Below are 15,552 nucleotides of genomic sequence, written 5' to 3'. Positions count from 1 at the left end.
TCTGTTCAGTTAAATACAAGAAACTATTATCAACGTCAATTGAACGATATTTCTGCTTGTTTTTTACAGAGGTGATCTTTAAAGGTGACCTTAAATTCCGATCAGCGTTCATGCTACAAAATAAACCCCGAAAATGTGTTATCGTCATTGCTTCAAATTTGATAGAGATTCTTTTTGTTTGTTTCTTTTTTCTGTTGAGTATTCTTTGACATGCTCGAAGCAATGCTACAACCCCAACTGGGATACTTGAAGTTGAATCAAAACCGTGGAGTTTTGTGACATGCTTCAGTGATTGAAACCGGAGGATCAGAGAATGCGCCGTCCATAATGCGGGTGGCTAGCCACTCGTTCGCAGCATCAGAATAGTGTCCTCCATCCCAGTTAATGTGCTGAGAAGGATTGCTACAAGGACCTCCAACTTCAGTGCCATTAACAATAGCTTTCACCCCACAACGGACAGGGACATCACCGTAGCTTCCACAGCATTGAGCTAGAGGACTCGTAAAACCTGCGCATTCCACACAACGGAGAAAAAAGGGTTTAGAGTTTTGGATACACCGAAGAAATGAAGTATAGAAACCCTAGCTAAATGCATGAAGAGGGAAAAGACTTACCATACTTCTCCGCTTCACTGATTAGTGTGTATTTTGCTGCATAGACATCGATGTAAGTAAAAACTGCTTCTGAAAGTTTGGCTCTTAGTTTAAGCACTCTCTCCTTGAGCTGCCTGTTAAATTCTTGACACACTTCATTGTACCGCTTCAAGCAACCGTTTTGATCCAGGTCGCCGGGTTCTGCCATCTTATACGCCAGAGTTGAAGGCAAGCACCCGAGCGGACCTGTGTTGTGAATCCAAAAAACTCTTGCCCCTTGTTGGTAGAGTTGCTGCACATATTAAACAATCTGTTTATCGAGCCATCGGGATTTTAGGCATTTCATGTGACAACTATGACGGAAAAAAATTCTGGACAGATTGTTTCTGACTTCGTGTTAATAAAGTTAACCCGACAATAGTGGTTCATGAAATGAATAAGAAGATCTAAACTGGTTACCTCGATTGTCAAGGCTAACTGCGCTGTTATGCTGGAAACGTTTTCCAGCAGCTGGTCTGCCGTCTTCCAGCTTAACCCGGCACTAAGATCGTTTTGTCCAATGTCTAAAGTGTACAAGGCCTTGGAGAAGTCCTCTGCTCTTGGGAGGCCGGCCTTGACGTATGACCTTTCATCTGAAGACCAATCCGTCATTCAGTGCAACAGCAGCATAATGAACAAATATTATTCCAGTAAAACGTCTTCAGCAAACGTCTATCCTTACCTCGAGGGAAAAACTCATTTACACGTGCTTTGAACTGCGCAAATTGCGAAAGCTGTACGTTAAGAGAGATGGGGCTATATCCATCTCCAAACGTCCTGACATCTAGTGGCTGAATCGTAGATGCTACAATCGCGAAATTCGCTCCACAACGGAAGTTTGCTCCAATAGAATTCAGATAAGCACTTAAAAATGGAAACCCCAACTTTTGAGCTGCAAAAGAAAGGCAAATAAAAGTCTATAGGTAGCCTTAAATTTGAAGACAATGTAATGACAACAGTTGATGCTCTAACCTATAAAATCGATGATGATACGCCCGTCTGAGAACCTGCCAGAAGGTTTACCAAAGAAGGTATAGCCATAGGGAGAAGGAAGCCGATAAAATGTCGCTGAGAAACTACCAGTGTCCGAATTTGAATCCCCAAAGTTATACATTGCCGGGAATTGACAAGCACTGCGCGATTTCTTCTGTGGTACAAGGCCGAAGGAAGTTGAAAGAGCAGCAACTAAAACAACTCCAACTGCCACTGCTTCCACACTCTTCTTCAGTCCCCATGGTCCTCTCCACCACCTGCCGATAGAAATAAACCTCGCACGGTCCATAAGAACTTCGTACTTCGTGAAATCGATAGAATAGCCTTATAGATTTGAAGGTCAACGGGCAGGCAAGTAGCATAATCTGGAAACAAATATTATGAAATAAAAGATGCATTGTGATATCATCACAAATATTATTGGATTTCATTTGTTAGGGGTGTCCACATCGGTTGTTTAAATTTATTCAAGAACAAAACAAGGTTGGATCCTTAATTTAAACACTCTCACTTCAATGATTAAGTACAATATTAAAGCCGTACCAAACTTATAGAACAAGTTATCCGCTTGAAGTTGAATCAGAACGTGGAGGATTGCGACATGCTTCAGCGATTGAGACTGGAGAGTCGGAGAAAGAGCCGCCCATAATTTGGTTGGCTATCAAGTTGTTTGCAGCATCGGAATAGTGCACCCCACCCCATCTCAACTTCAGTGCCGTTAACAATCGCTTTCCTCCGACCGCCGTGGGGACCTGTGTTGTGAATCCAATGAACTCTTGCTCCTTGTTGGTAGAGTTGCTGCAAGACTACCAATATCACTATTTTGTTCAAGATTGTAATCTCTTTAAGAACATTTACAAGTTCATGCGAAGATGCAACATTGTAGCTGTTTTCATGGTTAACCATTTTCTACGCAAAGAAATTACAGGTTACGCCCGAAGCACTAGCCATTGATGAAATGAACGTAGCCATATCGGAGACCATAAGACTTCAAGGCTTACCAAAGAATGTATTGCGGTAGGGAGAAGGAAGTTGAAAAATGTAGCTGATAAATCATCCGTGTTGGAATTAGAATCGCCAAAGTTAAAACCTTGATGGGACTTGGCAACCACTCCAATTGCCACTGCCTCCACTCTTCACTCCCCATGGCCCTCTCCACCACCTTTTGGTAGAACCAAAGTCAATGAGAAACTTGGGATGGAATTTGGATCGATGGTTTATCCCGTAGGATTCAGAGAGTCAAGCAATCGCGCAACAAAAATTGAGAAAATTGAGTTCCGCAACGAGGTCATGCACAAAAGAACCAAAATATCAGTATAATTCCCAGACGATTGTCACAAAAATAGACTAGCGAGTCCCGTAGTGTTCAGTAAAATTGGAACCTAAGAACAATACAGGCTCCTTCACATAAAAAAAAAAACAGACAACAAAGAAAACGGAAAACTGCAATTTTACATAGTGTCACGATGTAACAGTAGATCTTCAACGCAAGAGTTTTCCAAGTGCCGGTAATCAATAATGCTTGCTCCATTTCCCAGAGCAAAATGAAGAAAACAAAAAGAGTGAGGCAAAATATTATTTGGTCCTGTTTGTCAGAAGCGCAATTCAACGAATCCATAGAAACGGCGCAGTTGTTCACCATCTTTCTCTTGACCTTGCCCTGCCAAATAAACAACCACCAAACGTCATATGCATTTTGTGGCATTCATAGATTCATAGACAAACATTTAGCTCTGAAAGTACATATTATGCTGACTACACAGGCGTAAATCGTCGAGAATGGATTGTTAAGTCATTTAAAATGCTATTTTGAGATGTCCCAATTCTTTAATAATCAAATGGTCATTCTTTGAAAGTTTCTGATCCAATTTTAAACTTTTTCTTACAACTATTTATCAACTTTTTTCCCAATGCATTCTTTGAGAGTTCCGGGATCAGGCTACTAAATAGCATATTGAAAAAATTTCTTTCCTAAAAGCATAACAGATCAAGTTACTTCTTAAACAGGTTAACTTCCTCCATAAGACTGTAACAGGAAAGCACAGAAGCACATTATTCTCACCTGCCCATGTCTCTGCTCCCCAGAAATCCTCCTCTTTCCCTGCCACCATGGAATGACCTTCTGTCATCAAAAGGCCTTGCCCACGGATCTCCCTTGCCTTGCAAGGGAGACCTATCTACGTATTCCACACTTCTAGAATCTTCAAATGACCCGGAATAAGACGGCGTCCTCTCATGAAAGTTACCAGCCCTCCCTGCTGAAGACCCAGGCCTTCCTGCCCCAGAACCAGGCCTACCAGCCCCAGACCCTGGCCTATCGATGGCCTTCTGCCCAAAGCGAACTTTGTCATCAAATTCTCGGATCAATGCCTCCAATTCCCTTTCCTTCTGTAGTATTATATCGCGTAGACTTGGCCGGTCACCACCAGACTCTTGCACAGTTTCACTGTTCACTTTATCCGTAGATTCTTTCTCGAGTTCCTTCTTTAGATGATCTATTTCTTCCTTCAATATCTTTTCCTCCTCTGTTTCAGGTCTGCAACAAAAGGCTTAAGAGGTCAATTCAACAGGACACCCACGGGTTACATATAACCACGACAAGAAAGTTGAAAATAAACAGTTTGCCTACTGCTTACAAGGCAAACTACTTGAGTTTATTGATAAGGTTTCATTGGCCTACTGCATTTTGCAATGCTAAATTACCGCCAAGTGGAAAAGGTAATCCAGTGAATAATATATTTAACCAATTAAAATGTAATTCTAATAATTTCCACGTAGGTGCAATCAGGTTTGAATATTTATAAAAGCAAACAAAATTAGTATCTTGTGATTAGATCAGACTCATTCAGCAAAGAAAAAGACACCAGGCTGTTTCAGCATAACATCCAGCAAAGAAAAAGACATGGTCTTGTGCAATGTCTCTGACTGCCTAGTTGTATGCAATGAATATCTACTTCATCGGGGAGGGGAAGAAAAAAGTTACGTAAACTCTTTTCACCCCCACACCACAAACACACAATAAGACAAGAATGTGCCCAAGAGGAGGCACTAACCCAAACATAATCTCCTTGTTTCAACCATACACTAGTCTACTCATTTCTATAGACCCCTTTCAATCGAAACATAAACCAAAGGTGACAAACGGCACTAACCCATCTAGCTTCTTTGCATACACTTGTAGTTGCTGGGAATAATTCCAGCAGTATTCTCCCGATGATTAACTAGTAAGACAACTTATGGCAAGTAAGTAGGGACTAAGATGAAGAAATGAAGAAGCAATGCAAGTAACAAATGAAGTCGAGCAATAAAAAAAGAGTTCGAAGCGCTACTTGAAGGAAAAAGAAACTATCGCTTAAAATGGCGAACAGTCGAATTTCAATACAGGATCTCACGGGGGCATGCTTAGAACAGTCCTCATGACAAATCATGACATAGCATTTTGTTTTTAGTGTTAGCAAAGCACTAATGAATTAAAAGGTTCCCCATTCCACTTGAAGAAAGTAGACCGATAAATTTCCTCCTAAAACTATACATGACTAATATTCTAAGCATCAGCAACTGGGCAATTCTTAATAGCAAAAAAACAATCAACCAACCATTACCATACATATTGAAACCATTACTTAGCTGAATGCACTACCTACAAAATCGACAAAATACAAAGCAAAACCAACCTGTCAATACCCTGATGCTCCAGCTCGAGATCAATCTTCCGCCAATCCTTACCCCGCTCCTCCAGCAAAACCTCCCTTGGCTTGGCATCACCAAAGGGGTTTACTTTCGGCCGCGGCTTCACCACATTATCACTTGCATGCAGCCCGGGCCCTTCAGACCGGCTTGACTGAGCACTCGAAGGCCTGCTTGAGTGGGCACTCGTCGGCCTACTCGTCTTCTTGGCTTCTATTTCCGACTCCAACTTCTTCCAATCCAACCCTTTCTCAGCCAAAATCTCCTCCCTAGGTCGAGCTGCTCCGAAGGGGTTCGGCTTATTGGTCTTCACAACCTGCGATGGCTCATTCACGCCGGACTCGGCTTTCGGAGGATCCAAAACCAATTTGGGTCGCTCTCTCTCAACTCTGTCGACCTCGCGTCCGCCTCTCACCCAGCGATCCGGTTCCGGACCCGAATGAAATTCAGACCCAAATGGGGATGACCTAGAAGGAGTAGGCTTTTTTCCAACAGCCCAGTTATCAACCTCGTCTGCCCTAGACCAAGCTGGGCCGCCCATACCACCACCTACACCATCACCACCCCCACCCCCAGCACCAACACTACCGAGCGAGCTATACCGGTTCTGCCTACCGGAATCTACAGAAGGAAGAGACTTTTTAGTCATTGCCCAATTGTCAACCTCGTCCGCCCTTGACGGTTGATCTAAATCAGAAACCCTAGAAGGCGGGCCCCTCCTGTCGTCGTCGAATCCACCGTAGGATCTTCTTCCTCCACCACCCCACGACCCGTCCCCGCCCTCTCTGTCCCCGCCCCGACCCGGATTCGTACCAGAGCGACCGTAGGAGGGAAACCCGCCACCGAGGCGACCGTACTGCATTTCTTCGGCAGAGCGCTCCTTGGGGCCGGTAGGGAGGCGCATCATCTCGTCGGGAGTGAGGCCGACACGATTAGAGGCGGGGGTGCCGGAGGCGTTGTAGAATTCAGAGAGGCTCATCTTCTTCTTCTTGGGCTTGGCGCTGACGGCTTCCTTTAGACTGGGAAAGCTCTGGGACTCGGCCTTGGCGGCCGCCGCGAGCTCCTCGGCCTCTTCTCGCTCAGCCTCGGCGGCCCAGTTGCCGACAGTACCCCAGGGTTTGGCCATCTTCGACGGTTTGCGAGATCTGTGAACGCAGTTCGAAATGAAAGGGAGAAAAATGACCAGAAAAATTTGAAAAAAAAATGGAACGGGACGAAGGCGAAAATAAAATAAAAAGAAACTAGAAGGTGAGATGCGAGCTGGGGCTCCGTTATTGTAGCCGGAGCTCCGAGAACATGAGAAGAAGAGGGAAGAGCAAGGAGAGTGGGCGCGTGAGCTTTTGTGTGTAGGAAATACAACTCACCAGCTATATCAGCTACGTGGTGATTTCCTGAGGCGGTCTGATTGTCAAAGTGGGCCCGGGAGGTCGAACTGTGAACCGTTGATTTTGTGGGCCCCGAGTAAGTCGTGGGCCTCATGCAAGTTGGAGCGTTGGGGTGTTTGCGTGACTTGTTGGGTTTTGTGCTTGGTAGTTTGACGGTTGTGATGCTCTTTACAGTGCACCTTTTTCTGGAGAAAAGAACAAAAAAAAACTAATAAAAAATGTTTGAAAATTTTGAATTTTAACAATAAAGATAAAATAAAGGGTAAAGTAAATAGTACTATGATTAATTTTTTTAGTGTAAAAATATAGATTTTCTTTAAAATAAACAGTTCTATAAGCTTTTAGTTAAAGTTCTAAAAAAAAACCCTTCAAAAATTCAATGAGAGTTTTTCATTATTATTATTATTATTATTATTATTATTATTTTCAAAGGATAAATTTGTTAAATTAGATGGTAAATTTATGAGTTGACTATAGGTTTTGGGAAGAAAGCAGATTGCATAGTATGTTTCCTGATAATTTTCCTGAGAATAATATTACATAATTCAGGAGATAAGGAGTTTCGAATCCGGAATGCATGGGTGAAAATCCATTAAGATATTGGACTACATGCAAAAAACAAAAAACAAAAGGAAAAAAATGATTTAAGTTGCTTATTTCTTATTTATAACACATTATTTAATTTATAAATTTAGTATGTCTAACCTTAGTCGGTTGAATTTAATTGCTTTACAATTACAAGTGGAAGTGGAAAGCTAGCCTTAGTCGGTTCATCTCCCATTACACTATCTTGGGCATATCCCCTATATGCTACCAGTGCCGCCAGGCTGCATATCTTGGGCAAGAACGCCACACTTGGGTTGGGCCAATTTGAGATTTTACGCTTTTAATATGTACAGTTGGAATATGTGACGGTTAGAAATCTAATTGTACACGTCACGTCGCGTGCACTAGCCACTGGATTAGAAATCAAAACTTTCTTTACCATTGGAAAACCAATGGTCCAAATTTTCATTGAAAATTCATCGTTCGAAAATGGGCCATGTCGCCCATATATACAACCCGCGCTTAGTGCACTGCAAGTTGGGCCCCACTGACCTTGTTTGTTTGCCAAAACACACCACCCACTCGGGTGTTTGTGCGCGCGCCTAACGTAAAAAAAAAAAAAAAATTAATAATGTGACTGACGTTATGTTGATCTGACACATGTGACATCAGATGGCACTCAGAGAAGTGGTCGGGACAGGAACTGGATCCTCTCCCTATCCAACGGATCTGAGCCAACTGAGCAATGCATCCGGACCATTGAAATTTGATCCAACGGTTACAAACAGGGGCCCCTCTAAAGTTATACTAATTGTAGCCGTTTGATCAAATTTCAATGGCCCGGATACATTGCTCAGTAGGCTCAGATCATTTTGGATCCAGAGAGGATCCAGTTGTGTCGGGTCAGAATGCTTGATGGGCCTGTCGGGCAGGCTTGGGCCCACTATTTGCCTGACTTTTTGGGTCCATTATTTGCCTGACTTGCTCTAAATGCCACCGCATGTAAATTAGATGGGTGTCCGTGTATTGCATGAAAAGGGCTATTTGTTTTGAAGACTTTTGGGCATTGTTCACTGTTTATTGCGCCTTGCTAAACGAGTTAAGCGTCCGGAATCCATCGCCATCGCAAGAAGGACCGAAGAAAAGAAAGGTTGAATAGGGTCCGATATAGGTTCATTGCTACCTAGATTTTACGGTACAAATGTTTTAACTGTTAAATCTAATTTTCACAATTGTTTAAATTTTTTAAATATTTATTTTTCGAATTACTTAATGTTACATACCATCGAAGAAAAATGAGATAAAATTATCTAATTTCTCTCTGTATGTATTCTAATACAACACAATAAATTTGATTCAACGCAATATATTTCAATAACACATAATAATGTGCTTCAATTTCTGCTAACTTGATTCACAAGTTACCAAAAATATTGATAGACGTATATCTCAGTTACCTAGCGTCTGATGTCTCGAGTTCGATTATTGTTTTCACCGGTTTGATTTACCCTCTCTCGCCATTATTGCTTGTATAATATATATACCTCATTACTGATTAGTCCCCCGTATCCCCTGCTTTCGCTCCGTCACCAAAGCCTGAGCCTTCCTCTGCATCGCCAGCAGCACGTTGTGCCACGTGTTCACTCTCGAATTCACCTTCCCGTACACCCCCACATTCACGTCCTGCAAATCATGCGTCTCCACTGCCAGAACCTCACCCGCCTCTGCGCCGTCGAGCATCCAAATCAGGCACGAGCAGAACCCCTTCGAGATCTCCGAGTCGCTGTCCGCCCGGAACCTAATCCTCCCCGCCTCGTCCATCTCCGCCTCCACCCACACCTGCGTCGAGCACCCCTGGACTCGGCTCTCTGGCTCCCGCGCCGACACATTGTCCGGCGGGAGCCTCGCTGCGTAGTGTAGTAGCCGCTTCACGCGGTCGATTGGCTCCGCCAGGGACTTGAATTCCAAAACGAGCCGTTTTATCTTGTCAGCCACCATCTCCGTGGCCTTCGACGGAGGTGCCTCCGCCGCCGTCAAGGCCAACGCGCTCGTGATTCGAATTCCTCGACTGGGGCTGCATTTTATGGATAAGGAACATCTGTTGTTTTGTTTGTCGAGTTTCAACTTGGCCGGTATAAGGTTGTGCAATTGGCGGTTTGAGGATGATTCGGCGGCGGCGGAGCGGGAGGATGAGAAATGAGGCAGTGTTGTTGTTGTAATTACCGTAGCGTTCATGTTTGGATGCAGAGAAAGCGATGGAAAGAGGAAAAGAAAAGTCGGGAAAATGTTAGAGAGAGAGAGAGAGAGAGAGAGAGAGAGAGAGAGAGAGAGAGAGAGAGAGAAGTGGGGGAGTTGGTTAAACTGGAAGGTATGGAGAGCAAGAAAATTGGAGATCCTTAGAGTGCGCACCGTCTACCCTCGTTGTCTGCCGCGAAAGTTTCAATGAGGATAGAGGAGTGAAGAATTTACGATACTTATAGATGAGGGGTTGGTTCAATGGTTCGCCACGAGGGAGAGTCAATACGAGGCGCCAAACATTACAAAATTGATGTCGTAACGTATTGTGCATGTGGTACAAATATTCTTGTGAACAGTCTTGGGTTATCTCAGTTTGAAACACATCATCTTTAAATTATTACAATCGTTTCGAGCTATTCTCATTTTTTAATAAGGGAAGTGTTATTAGCCCTCCAAAAATCTTATTTTACACTCCTCACAAGTGTATTTTTCTTTCTAAATATAAAAAGTTAGGAGTGTAGAATGAAAATTTTGGAGTGCTAAAAACAATTCCCTTTAATAATAGTAAATTTCTAAAAAATATTATATTTTTTGGAATTAAATTTATTTTTTTGGTAGAATTATAGTCTTAATGGATTAAATAGTTAATTGTTAGTGACGTTGAGAATTAATAAGAACGATTCTTCACATAGTGCATAGACATAATTAATTTTAACTACTACAGTAAAACGTCATTTCTGGAGATTAAATTTATTTGTTATTTTTTAATCATTTTCTATGGGTAAATAGAAAACAATTATTAATACTAATTGAACGATGCCTCCTTTCATCGTTGACGGATATGAAATCCACGGCAATTACAACAACAAAATAAAAATATTCATATTACAAATCAACTAAATTTTTTTTTGACTATTGTCCAATTATCAAATATACGAATTCAATGTTTTTGGATTGAGTTAGAGCTCGTTTGGAAGTGCTTAACTAACTTAAAATGATGTTAGAAAAATATTTTTGAAATCAATTCTTAATACAAATGCAAGTTAATTTTGAAAAAACATATAAAGTGCTTCCTGCAAGAAACACAAAATTAATGCTTCTTGAAAAAATCACTTATGTACTTTTAGTGTTTTTGCAACAAAAAATATTTACTTTTAAAGCATTTTCAATCATTAAAAAACACTTCTCAAACACTCCCTTAATTCACCACCGCTAGTGACAATAATAATTTTAATAAATATAATATTCCAAACTCCAAGTTGGGGCTGCCGCACGTGATGATATGATATGTATGTCTTAAGTGGAACTAAAATGTGACAGTTAATTAACTAATTAATTTTATAAAATTATTTTTACACAGTGTGTGACTTGTGTGCTTACGTAGCCGAATAGAATTAGATATTTTTCATCAGCCACCTTTGTTGCTTTAATTATTTCATGCTTCAAGCTTTGTTCATCCGCTAATTATGTGCACATATGAGAGATGATCGTGAGGTTATATTATTAAATGGCATTTATTTCTAAATTGTATCGAGACTTTTTGAATTCAAATTTTATACTGTGAAAAGTTTATTAGATTTTACTCATCATGTGACTGATATGAAATGTAAAAAAGTTGATGTTACGCTCTATTCTTGTTCAAATTATTTTCTTTTTATCATCGTTTCAGATTGGCGTCCAACATACCGTAATCATTCCTATAATTACCAAAAATATCCAAAAATGTACATGATGAAGTTATATGTAGTTGCTTGTTGGAAATGTAACGTGCTTAGTGATGTAGCTTTTGGAGTACAATGTGTGTTTCTTTCCTTTAAATTTGTATCCATTACGTGGCGGCCTTACAATATCATTGTGAGATCCCAATAATTTATTACCAAAGAAGAGAATTATTTGGAAATTATTTATCGAAAAGGTTCTTATATGAAGATAGTAGGAATTATAATGAGCTCATGGCATTTTTGAAATACATTTCGAACTCTCTACGATTTCAGAATTTACAATTGAACTAGGAAATTGTAAACAAATGTCATTCATTGAGTGGCTAAGTTTGCCACGTGGTGTTTACTGCCTACCTTAAGGACACTAATCCTATTATTAGCATGTTTGGTGGAAAGTCTGTAGCTTAGGTGTTATCACTTGGTGTTTTTAGAGTGCTTAGAAAGCACTGTAGGGTGATGATTATTGAAGGCTATGTTGATGACTAATGATGCCTATAGCTAACGTGAAATGGTGTAATAGCAAGTGGAGTTGATTGTAGAGAAACTTATAAACCAATGAGAACAACTAGTTTGCTGCCTTATTTATGGTATAAATAGGAGATCGTCTCCATTTGTTTTCGAGGGAGAGCTAGCATGCAATGCATGCTCTGCAGCTCATGTGTGTATATATATAAGTGTCTATATATATTTATAACGATATGTTCGTATGCATACTATATGATATATATGTATGCATGTACTTGTATGTATACCTACGCACATACATATAGAGAGAGATTAGAAAATAAAAGAAAGTAAAATAAATATATGGTGTTAGGAGCAATCAGGGAGCTTCCTCAAGTACATGGAACTTAACTATTTCGGTAGTGACATGGATAAGTACGTGAAGCTTAGCTATTCCGGTAGTGACGTTGATCTTCATTTTAGCTTTGGAATCCATGCAGGGGAAATACGGCAGACCTTTACGGAAATTGATTTTATTAAATTTCGTGAAGTGCTATAATATTCTTGATCTTTTTGGTTGATTAATGCAATTGGATATTAATTGGCTAATTGCTTCAATAAGTGTTTACTTGTTATTGGTTATGAAATTATTGCTGGAATGCTATTCATTAAGGGTGTTTGTACCATATTTAGGGCCTCTGTATTTAGATTTCGTATAAATACTCGGGGGACTCAAATGTAATTATGTAATAAAGGTAGGGGCAAATATGTAATAAGTGAGGAGCCCTTATTCTATAAAAGGACCCCTCACTATCCTCATTAAGGGAGACCAATTCTTAGGCCACACCCTCACCCTCTCAGAGCTCTCATCCTCATAGAGAAGCTCCCTCTCTCCCTCATAATCCTCTCAGAGAAATACAATATCAGTGTGGACATAGCCCAAACATTGGGATGAACCACGATACATCTTGTGTTATTTACATTTTCTGCAGATTCACGGTCGGATTTACGTTGTTCCAAGACCTCCGGTTTTGTGCATCAACATTTGGCGCCGTCTGTGGGAATCGATATGAAAAGTTGTGTCGATTCTCCTTCATTTTTTCACCTCCACCGTGAATCTGCAAAATCACAAAAAACCCAGAAACAGAAAAAATCTAAATCTCAAACACTTTTATCCTTCGCCGGGATTTCATAGTCCCCAACAAAAAGACTCTGCAACAAAAGCGATTTCACAGGGATTTCAACCCAACTAACACTATGATTTCCAAAGCTACAAGCTAAGCTTATCTTTTGCTTTTCACAGTCCCCAACAAAAGCTATAGATCTGTCTGGTGGTCTTGTTCTCCGCAGAGACATTCAAGATACCGTTAGCGTCAATGTCGAAGCAGACGATGATCTGGGGTACTCCTCTGGGTGCAGTCGGGATTCCGGAGAGCTCGAATTTTCCGAGCAAGTTGTTGTCCCTGATCCTGGTTCTCTTTCCTTCGTACACCTGGATCAAGACTCTGGGCTGGTCGTCGGAGTAGGTTGAGAAGACTTGTTCTTTCTTGGTGGGGATGGTGATGCCTACGGTGCTACAGTTCAGGGCGTCATTCTTAGCGGAGAGGGCAACGAGAAGGTTCAAGACTAGCCCGCCTCCCCCACGCGTATCTCTATGTACGCCCACTCTCCATTCTCTCTACAACGCAGAGGCAAAACTGACCCGACTCGTCGAACCGAGCCTAACCCGTGTGATTCATCTCCTTCATAGCTGCCGTCATTTCCGCCAATTGAGTTACCATCGCCTCCGTCAGTTGATTTCTCTGAAATTGGTAGCATTTTTGTCAGAATCCGACGATGGGGACTCGAGAGATATACGAACAGAAGCTGATGAGCAGGAACTTGCACCACGATCCCAGAAAGTCGGGGGAGAGGGCTCTGTCAGGGGACTTCCTCAACCTCACCGCCGTCGGAGACACAGTCATTTTCGTCGGCTGTCAGTCCCACTCAGGTTCAGAGTTCCAAGGTCCTCTCAGGTCGGATCGATGACTTCCAGTCCTCTCATGTCTGATCGACGACCTCCTAGCGGCCGTGTCATTGACAGGAAATTCGACAACTTGTCGTCTCGTGCTTCATTCTCTTCATTTTCCGTCTCTAAAAGGCAGAATGTGGCTTTAAGGAGGACACGGTCTCCCAGAATCTGTACCATGGCCAAGGAATTGTAGTTCAACAAGGATGGCTCTGCCATCAAGAAACTACAGACTAATGTCAACAAGCTCGTCGACCTTGTTGAGGGCGGTCTTGTTCTACCACGACATCACGAATTACAGAGTTTCGATCTGAAACTCCACACAGCGAGGATGATCGTGGTAAGTTTCAGGTTGGCGAATATTGTAGGTGGACCCGATGGCCTACTTTGCAGGTGGACCGGGTGGCGAACAACATGAGCAAATTGATCAATGATGTGTTCGGGGGTAAGATTATGCTCCAAACAAAAACCCCACCCACTAAGATAATTGCAGAAAGAAGAAAAAAACAAGAAAAAGCTGAAAGTATAGCTATCCACTAATGCACATCAGCCCAAGCTCCAAGTTGATTAAGGGAATCAACTTGGCACGATGACAGCGCAAAAGATGCCCACCAACTTTCATCATGCATGTTCCCACTCCTCACAGACGACACCATGATGTTAAAGAAAAAGAAAAAGAAGGAGGAAAAGAATAGAAAAAGAAAAAGACATAATTGTGGTGAGGATAACATGCAGAAGAGGGAATTATAGGCGTGACCCATTGAGCAGATGGTCGACTTTATTTTTTAATGATGTAATTTATTTTTCTTATCTTTCGGAGACATCTGTATAAACCCTATCAGAGGGTAATAGTAAAAAAAAAACCCAAAATAATGGGTTGGAATGTTATGTGGAGGGCGAAAGCCCATATGCCCAAAAGAGCGAGGCCCTCTATTATCACCAATCAGATGATCAAAAGTACGCCCAGTACTACAAAAAATTATTCGGCTGCCTGCCGCTATTATTACCCACTAGGTGATCAAAAGTACGTCTAGTACTCCAAAATTATATATGAGCATCACTCATGTCAATCATACATAAACATTCATGAGCATCACTCATATCAATCATACATAAACATTCATAACCATCATTCATGTCAACATTCATAAGCATCACTCATGTCAACATTCATGAGCATCACTCATGTCAACATCCATGAGCATCACTCATGTCAATCAACATAAACATTCATGAGCATCACTTATGTCAATCAGCTTCAAAAGCTTCATTTACAGAGCTCTAGCTTCGAAAGCTTCATTTACAAAAGCTCTAGCTTCAAAAGCTTCATTTACAGAGCTCTAGCTTCAAAAACTTCATTTACAGAGCTCTAGCTTCAAAAAATTCATTTATAAAAGCTCTACCTTCAAAAGCTTCATTTACAGAGCTCCAGCTTCAAAAACTTCATTTACAAAAGCTCCAGCTTTAAAGCTTCACTTGCAAAGCTTCACCTACAAAGCTTCAGTGCAGGGTATACAAATATCACATCCGAACAACCGCCACTTCGGCCCATACATGGATTCAATTTGAAGTCTCCAGCCAACAGACTCTATTGACCGAAGATTTGAGGGACTAGATTATGTACCATATATTGAGCCTCAACTGGGCTTCATGAGAAATACTTGGGGGACTTAGCCCATCACTTATGTATTGAGGAGCGAGCCCTTATTTTTTAAAAGGGACTCCCTCATCATCATTAGAGAGCATCGCTGCTTGCTGAGCAACCACCTCGCCACGAGCATCACTCCTAACCCATTATTCATGTACCGAGGAGCGAGCCCTTATTTTATAAAAGGGACTCCCTCACCATCATTAGAGAGCACCATCGCCTACTGAGCAACCTCCTCGCCGCGAGCATC

The 15,552-nt window shown here is 41.5% G+C and overlaps 3 protein-coding genes across 4 annotated transcripts; all 3 read right to left on the bottom strand.

Annotated features, from left to right (window-relative positions):
- Positions 1 to 14: 14 nt before the first annotated feature.
- On the bottom strand, positions 15 to 2,395 carry LOC103407253 (GDSL esterase/lipase At5g14450-like). 2 transcript variants are annotated; one of them, XM_070815715.1, is made up of 6 exons: positions 2,169 to 2,395; positions 1,605 to 1,882; positions 1,315 to 1,524; positions 1,053 to 1,225; positions 615 to 885; positions 15 to 508 (listed from the first exon to the last, which is right to left on the bottom strand). In XM_070815715.1, the coding sequence occupies exons 2-6, from the start codon at positions 1,744 to 1,746 to the stop codon at positions 258 to 260; spliced, it is 1,047 nt and encodes a 348-aa protein (XP_070671816.1). In that variant the 5' UTR covers positions 1,747 to 1,882; positions 2,169 to 2,395; the 3' UTR covers positions 15 to 257. The 2 variants fall into 2 exon arrangements, with proteins under 2 accessions (XP_070671816.1, XP_070671815.1); XM_070815714.1 differs by having other exon boundaries at positions 1,605 to 1,990; positions 2,169 to 2,324.
- A 521-nt stretch (positions 2,396 to 2,916) lies between these two features.
- Positions 2,917 to 6,687, bottom strand: LOC103407261 (eukaryotic translation initiation factor 4B2-like). Its single transcript, XM_008346209.4, has 3 exons — positions 5,300 to 6,687; positions 3,688 to 4,161; positions 2,917 to 3,285 (listed from the first exon to the last, which is right to left on the bottom strand). The coding sequence occupies exons 1-3, from the start codon at positions 6,436 to 6,438 to the stop codon at positions 3,261 to 3,263; spliced, it is 1,638 nt and encodes a 545-aa protein (XP_008344431.1). The 5' UTR covers positions 6,439 to 6,687; the 3' UTR covers positions 2,917 to 3,260.
- Positions 6,688 to 8,593: 1,906 nt separating this feature from the next.
- LOC103407277 (sufE-like protein 2, chloroplastic) lies at positions 8,594 to 9,716 on the bottom strand. The gene has a single exon (XM_070815713.1). It carries the CDS (start codon positions 9,476 to 9,478, stop codon positions 8,792 to 8,794), a length of 687 nt encoding a protein of 228 aa, XP_070671814.1. The 5' UTR covers positions 9,479 to 9,716; the 3' UTR covers positions 8,594 to 8,791.
- Positions 9,717 to 15,552: the final 5,836 nt, after the last annotated feature.

Source organism: Malus domestica, chromosome 16 (assembly GCF_042453785.1).
Source record: "Malus domestica chromosome 16, GDT2T_hap1".
Lineage (NCBI taxonomy): Eukaryota > Viridiplantae > Streptophyta > Magnoliopsida > Rosales > Rosaceae > Malus > Malus domestica.
This window is presented reverse-complemented; position numbering and strand designations above follow the sequence as displayed.